Here is a 7,498-nt window from a genome sequence, read left to right on the forward strand (position 1 = left end):
AAAAAAAAAAAAAAAAGAACAAACACAAATCCTTACTTCTCAGCCAGAGCTCTAGAAAAAAATAAGAAGGATTCAAAATGTTGTTGGTTTGTGGCCCATTAGCACCTAATAGAGCATAGTCAAGCAATAAACATCTCCTGAGTTGCTAACTCTATTCAGTTCTGACTCCATGAAGACACTGAAAACACAATTTCTTCCCACTTGGAACTTGCCAACTATGCAATGAGATGGATCTTAAGAGTAAAACAAGAGAAATGTCTTCCTGGAAAAGGATTACCTTGTGACCCTTTCTCCTGCTGAAATTCCAAGGGAAGGGAGAGCCATGAAGCGCCAGCTGGAATCTCCCAGCTTCAGCATTAATGGAAAGAGCGGTCTTATATCCAACAACCTGTGTTGGCAAAATCCCTCTTGCGTAATCCTTCCCAGAAAATAACACGCATGTTAAGTAACAGTGTCTCCTTCTCCCCAGTAGTGCTGCAAATAGGGTCATGCAAATTATTTCTTTCTGGTAGTTTTTCCTGGCTGCCACCCTCTCCCACTTTCAGTTTCCTAGTACCACAGAGAAGAATTGTAAAATCAAGTGTAGGGGGCCATGCACCTTTCTCCCCTCTGCGTAATCATTCTCATTCCTGTCTAAAAGAAGATCTTTCCCCCCAAATTGCACACAGATATTATGCTCTCAGAGGTAGTCAATATTATTAGCAAAAGAGAGGTCCACCCACCTCTTGTGACTTCTCTCTAGGGAATGTAAGGACCCAGGACAAGCGAAATTTGCCTCTACCAGTCGTAGGATGAGGTAAGGATTCTGTGAGAACAGAGGCGAATAAACAGGGAGATCAAGCATGAGCGAGGCAGTGGACTTGATTAGACAGAGAGATGATAGTGTAACACACGGGGGGACAGCAGAGACCACCAGGCTTGTGTAAAGGCAACATGGGGTACAGTTTATCATGCCTGGGTGCAGGCAGTCAGAGGCTGGAAAGGCCGTCCACAGGAAACAAAGAGAAGTGTGTCGCTTTTATAGGGTTGGAAAGGAGGCAGGGGACATTAAGTGAGAAAATTTTAATACGCATCTGTGGTCAAAGTTCCCCGACTGTCACGCAGCTCAGTGGGCAAAGTCCTTGAAGCGTCTGGGGTAAATTTTCAGGTGTCTCCAGATGGCGCCAGATGGCCCAGGACCTGCAAAATTTCTCCTCTTATCTTGTCTCCTTCAGACATCATGCGGTGCGGAACTGAGTTCCCTACAGAGGGCGGTGCTTCTGCTGACAAGCAGGTCGGGGGTGGGGGGTCAGGTCTGATTCAAATATTAGGATGATACATAAATACATAGATACATAGGTAGAAGATAGACAGAATTTCCCTTTTCAAAAAAAATGTTGTTCTATACTTTTTGAAAGTTATGTCTTCGAGGTCCTTCCAAATCATATTTGTTGCTTTTTTATAGCTACACACTATTCCATTATGTACATGAGCCGTAATTTAAACAAAACTGATGACTACTTTGACTGTTACCAATATTTTGCTGTTGCAAATTGTGCTGTATTTATTAACCTTATTTATCTGTCTCTGTACAAATATGTCTCTAGAATACATTCCTACATAATTTACATGGTGAAAAGATATGAGATGTTATAAATTGTTTTGTTTTGACTTGTGTGTGTGTATAAAATTTTATGGACAGTGCAAATTACCTTCCATGAGGGCTCTAACACTGTGAACTCTCACCAGAAACCAGAGTGCTTGGTCCTACACCAACTGCCACACAGCACTCTTACTAAGCCTTCTGGGTTTTGAAATTTGGAAATATAAATGAAATATAACAGCTGAATTTTAATTTACATTTCACTTATTATGAGTTTGGTTTTACGTCTTTCTGTTTAAGACCAGTTTGCATTTTCTAGGCATTATAAATTTATATCTTCATAGAAAAATAATCATTTTCCTATTGGTTTGTGGGATTTTTATTTATCATTTTGCAAGAGGTTGCTTGTGTGTTTGTTTGTTTGTTTGTTTGAGACAGGGTCTTGCCGTGTAGTTGGGGCTGGCCTGGATTGAAGTCAGACACTCTTCCATGAGTGTCTTTAGTTACACTGTCATGGCTGCCTCAGTGTCCTGAATCAATTCAAAACATTTACCTTTGTTAGCTGAGTTAGTCATTTTGACCTTGGAGAAGAAGCAGAAGGCACATAGCACCACGCCTGTTGAATAATGTGGATGAGGACATACCGTCATGTTTATAAGAGCCTGCCTTGCGATTAGATGGCATTCAGCAGCAGCATTCACTGTACCTTTTATCACACCCTGTAAAGACACTCATGAAGGAGAACTTCCAGAACTGCTTCAGAAAGTGGCAAGAACAGGGGATGTACTGGTGCACACCTGCAATCCCAGCACTCAGGAGGCTGAGGCAGGAGGATCGTTGAGAGTTTGAGCCTTTGTAGCCTGAGCTACAAAGTAAGCTCAAGGCCAGCCTGAAGTGCATAGCGAGACCCTGCCTCAAAAAGACAAAAAAAAAAAAAGAAAAAACAAATATCATCATTACACTATTTAGACACTTTTTGCATCATCAGATTTTACTACACTGAAACTTAAATTCAGCAGTACCTTGAGCTTTCTCTCCCACGCCCATCTGATGCCCTAGTCCCTGTCGGTATATGCATTTTGCCTATGTCTTATTTTGGAATACACTCAGCTTCCAACTTTCCAAACTTCCTTTTCCTTCTGATGGGAACTTTATATCAACAATTTTCTCTCCTACTTCACAACCCATTGGTCCTTCATCTGCAAATGTAGTTTTATTAACCTTCTCTCCTTAAGAATCCTCTTCACAAAGTAGAAATATATGTCAGTCATCAATTTATTGACTTGAACCCACACGTGCCCCTTTCTGCATCCTGTTTGTGGCACTGGAGCTGGCCTTCTCAGCAGTTCTCCTTTGCTGACTGTGCGTGGTGCTCATCTTTGTCAGAGGAGGCCTCTAGAATAGTGTCGCCATTGATAAGTGCTACCAATTCAGGGCTCAGCCCTTCTGACCCCATTTAGTTGTAATTCCATCTTTCCTCCAAATACAGCTACGCTGGGGAACAGAGCTTCAACGCATAAATTTAGGGGGCATACAGCTCACTCTAGAAAGCCATGCCTTCCACAGCTGTCTTCTCGGGGAGTTCAGCGGCATGTTACTTGCCATTCCCACATGGGCGTCTTCCAAGTAGGTTTGCAGGGGCCCTGGCTCCGTTCCCAGGAAATCCCTCTGCACTCCTGGACAGCTTCCTGTCAAGTCCCACTGCCACCTGCATGGAGTCCATATTGTTTGGTTTTTGGTACAGGGGGTTAAAGTCAGAGCCTTTCCACTAAGCTACATTTCCAACCTTTTTCTATTTTTTTTTAATTTTATTTTGAGAAAGGGTCTTGCTTAGATGCCCAAGCTGGGTTTGAATTTGGGATCCTCCTACCTCAGCCCTCCAGAGTGCTGGAATTATAAGCATGCATCCCCATGCCTGTTTATAGAGTTCATCTGCTTCAGCTGTGGCACCCTACAAACTTTCTCTGCCACCCAATGAGCCACAGAATTTCCAACAAGACCCACAGGTCAACCTCTAGGGGGACCTTTCTTAAGTTTACTCCTCTGTTTACTAACCTTAGTAGTACACCTTATTACTAGTTATATGAGTAAGTTTTCTGTCACAGTCAAAAATATCTTAGATAAACAAGAGAAGAGAGGATTTATTTTGGCTCGCAGTTTCAGAGAATTTGTTCCATAGTTGCTTTGTCCCACTGCTGTGAGCCTGAGGGGAGGCCGAACATCAGGGCAGAGAACGAATGGTGGAACAAAGTTGCCCACCTCATCAAGATTTCAGCCTGTGATTATAGCAAACCGAGATACCACAGGTTGAAGAACATTCCCTAATCCTAGTCAGGTTCTCCAAGGAAGTTTAATGAGGGCCATAAGGACACACTTGCGCTGTGTTTGGGTGCCCGCTGTGCTGCTGTGAGCTGTACCTTGCTTAGATGTGAAACGTTTAAAGGAGAGAAGAGAGGTCTCATTACAGAACATGATTTCTCCTTCGGCACATTGAAGTGTTGGCCCGATGCTTCTTTGTTTGTAGGGCTGTCCTGCGTACTGCAGGGTGTTAATCAGCACCCTGGCCTCTGTCACTAGGTGCCGGCAGCATGTTCCTCCAGTAGGACAACCAAACATCTCCAGACATTGCAAATGTCCCCTGGCCAGCACACTGCCCCTGGTCCCGAAGCACGGTTCTTGAATGGAGCTGCATACCCTTAGGACCTTCCAGGGGCGAGGTGGCGGGGTCAGAGCAAGGCAGCAGACAGGGAGCTCTTCTCCCCTGACCCCAGGGACTCTTACAAAGGGAGCACATGTCTCTGAGACCTGAGTGCCTCTGGCCCTTCAATAGACCCTTCTGACTTGGTGATTGCTTGGGCATGTCCTGGAGCAATGGTTCTCAGCCATACCTGGGTATTCTGCGCCGCTGTGGAGATGCTGAAAGTTGCAATGTCCAAGCCACACCTCAGGCCAGTTCCTCGGGCTTTGGGACAAGGAGGGAGAAGGGACCAAGAGTCTGTCATTTTTAAAGCTCTCCAGGTGATTTCCGGAGAGATTTCCGTCCCGGACATTGTCAGCAACTGAACTTTAGACAGTGGTAAGCACCAGTGTCTGAAATTTGTGCTCTGTATCGCCAAGTAGTATTCCATCATATAGAGATGCCATATCTCCAGTCATTTGTTGGTGGGTATACAGGCTGCTTCCTGGATTTAGCTATGAGAATCTTAGTGGGTCCCTTCTGAAGCCTTGCAATAGGACCTCGCTGGGAGCCACAAGTCCTCAATTCTGAGCCCATCAGTTCTGGACCAAAAAAGATCCTACATGATACTTAAGCTTGTGTGTCTGATTTATCTCACACAACATTACATTTCCCGTGGGCATAACAGTCTTTGGCAAGATTTGGCCTTACGTAAAGCTGGGTTTATGCCTCTGCACTGCCAACTACTCTATTGAGTAAGAGTAAATAAATGTTCCCATGAGCACTTGGGGCACTGTGCCATACAGGGCCGCACAACTCGGGACACTGGCTGCCACCCAGCACAGCACCCAGAGCGAACCCTGAAGGCTGTCCCTTTGTTCCTTACCTAATGAATCACCAGCGCTCCTGACTGCCAGGATCAAGGGGCAGAAAGTATGCACTGAGTTGCTTCACCATGCTGACAGGAAGGGAAAGGTCAGGAACCCACACATTACACACACACAATGGCCACCTCCCCGCTTAGCAACTATATTTAAAGAGCCTGGTTGTTAATTTCCTCTACTTCTATTAGAATGTTTTTTAAATGTTTTCTTATTAGTACATGTTTGCAGTATAGGCAGGGGATGGGTACATGTACATTACACAGCTCAATTCTTTTTCTAATCCCTCTCCTCTTCCCTCCCACCTCCCTATCCCCATTTTCATTCTTAATGATAGTAGTCATCTTATGTCATGTTTATGACATAAAATGCTTACATGCATCAAGGTTTTTAGGTTCCAGACATGCATATCTTTATTCTGTTTATTTCCCCTCCCTTCCCCCTTTCACCCGCATTCTCTTGGACTCTTCCCACTTGCAGGAGATCTATCCCCTGGTCTCCTTCTATTCATTCTTTACTGTGCTCTTTATGTGTACTTTGCCTTACTCAGATAAAAGATCCTACATGATATTTAAGCTTGTGTGCCTGATTTATTTCACTCAACATTACATTTTCCATGAGCATCCATTTTCCTACAAATGTCTGAAATTTGTGCTCTTTATCACCAAGTAGTATTCCATCATATATAGATACTATATCTCCAATCATGTGTTGATGGATATACAGGCTGCTTCCTGGATTTAGCTATGAGTGGTTCCCTTCTGAAGCCTTGCAATAGGACCTTGCTGGGAGCCACAAGCCCTCAATTCTGACCCCATTAGAATCCCATCAGACCAAGCAGGTCTCAGAGGACAGGAAGATGACACTGATGGAGAAGCAGGGACTTCAGACTTGATTGTCACTTTCTAGAAGAGCCTATATTACACACACACACACACACACACACACACACACACACACACACGTTTTCTATCTGCCCAGTACATACTTCACATGGGATAAACACAAAACAAGATAATTATTTTTGAAGGACATCACAATCTTATGGGGCAAGAGAAAACAGAATAAGAATTTTTTAAATCTCTCCTTGGATTCATCGTTTGCCTGACGTTTGGTGGAGCAGAGCTGCTGGTCCCTAGCTGCCAGGAGGAGAGGCTGGTGTTTACCCTGAGCCTTCCCCACTGGGGTCACAGGCAGAGAGGAAGCCAGGCTTGATGCCTGGGAAGGTCCCCCCAGGTCATCCCGATAACAAAGATTGCGAGAGAAAATGTACCGGACTCCGTGTGTTTTTCATCCACAGGTCACTGTCTTCAGTTGCACAATGAGACACAAGACCCCTTTGCTCCACTTTGGCAGGCTCCAGCTCAGATGCGCCTCCCTGCTGGTCAGTTTTGGCAGAGCTGAGGCTGGAAAGGTAGGAAGGAGCAGGACAATGCTGTCTCCAGGGTTTCTGGGAAGCATGTGGTCTGCAGGGGCTTCTGCAGCCAGGACTTGGCTTTCCCAGTCTTTGACTTAGGATGGGCCCTGCTAGAGCAGACAGAAGTTGCTTTAGAAAGTAAGTCCCTTTTAGCTAATATCTAAAGTCCTGAGCTACAGACATGACAGCTTAGACCTCCCAATCTGTGTTTCCTGGATGACACCTTCCAGAACTCAATACGAACGGACTAAATTCTTAACTCTAATTACCGAAATCCCCTGCTCATGTTGCTCAGCCGATTAACAAATGTATTAGTTATGTTGACTTCTGAGTGGGGTAAGGCAGCATAGGGAACTTTCTACTTTCTCATGCCAATTGTTAAGACCTACAGAGTGGGAAGAAAGTATTTTCATGTTAGGAACTAAAGGGCAAACTCTAAGAAGGCTGTAACAGGGCAGTAGAGGATAGCTTCTGTTACAATAAAGTGGCAGCCCGTCTGGGGAAGTGCCAGGCTCCCAGGCAGGTGCAAGTTGGGGAGAGCTCTTTGTGCTGCATTACCTTGGAGGGTCACTGTCTCACCGCTTGTCATGTGAGACAGAAACATGCACAGCAGAAGGAGTGGCATGAGGGTTGAGGATCAGAGGTCACTGAAGCACGGGTGTATGAAGTGTGATTAAACTATTTGGTGAAAGTCTACATTTAAAAATTTATTATGGGGGCTGGGGATTTAGCTCAGCGGCACAGTGCCTGCCTGGCAAGCGCCAGGTCATGAGTTCAATTCCCGGCACTGGAGAAAAAAAAAACACACACACACACAAAAAAAAAAAAAATTATTATGGTAAAAGATACATCACAGGGGCTGGGGATTTAGCTCAGCGGCAAAAAGCGCCTGCCTGGCAAGCGCAAGGTCGTGAGTTCGGTTCCCGGTACCGGAGAAAAAC

The 7,498-nt window shown here is 44.9% G+C and overlaps 1 protein-coding gene and 1 long non-coding RNA gene across 3 annotated transcripts in view; both read right to left on the minus strand.

The window, feature by feature from the left end:
* LOC102016696 (serum amyloid A-4 protein) overlaps positions 1 to 1,259 on the minus strand; it is an 8,280-nt gene extending 7,021 nt beyond the window's left edge. Inside the window, exon 1 of one of the 2 annotated variants that reach the window (XM_013511903.1) lies at positions 723 to 1,259. In XM_013511903.1, coding sequence (XP_013367357.1) covers positions 723 to 952 — 230 coding nt within the window. In that variant the 5' untranslated portion in view covers positions 953 to 1,259. Of the gene's footprint in view, positions 1 to 277; positions 389 to 722 lie in introns of those variants that run through there. The other variant, XM_013511902.1, reaches the window with a different exon arrangement.
* A 1,580-nt stretch (positions 1,260 to 2,839) lies between these two features.
* Positions 2,840 to 7,498, minus strand: part of LOC106148026 — a 6,266-nt gene continuing 1,607 nt past the window's right edge. Inside the window, exons 2-3 of the long non-coding RNA XR_001233134.1 lie at positions 6,414 to 6,546; positions 2,840 to 4,544 (exon numbers count right to left, since the gene is read on the minus strand). This is a non-coding gene — a long non-coding RNA (uncharacterized LOC106148026). The remainder of the gene's footprint in view (positions 4,545 to 6,413; positions 6,547 to 7,498) is intronic.

This window comes from Chinchilla lanigera, unplaced genomic scaffold (assembly GCF_000276665.1).
Source record: "Chinchilla lanigera isolate Chin_1 unplaced genomic scaffold, ChiLan1.0 scaffold00013, whole genome shotgun sequence".
Taxonomy (NCBI): domain Eukaryota; kingdom Metazoa; phylum Chordata; class Mammalia; order Rodentia; family Chinchillidae; genus Chinchilla; species Chinchilla lanigera.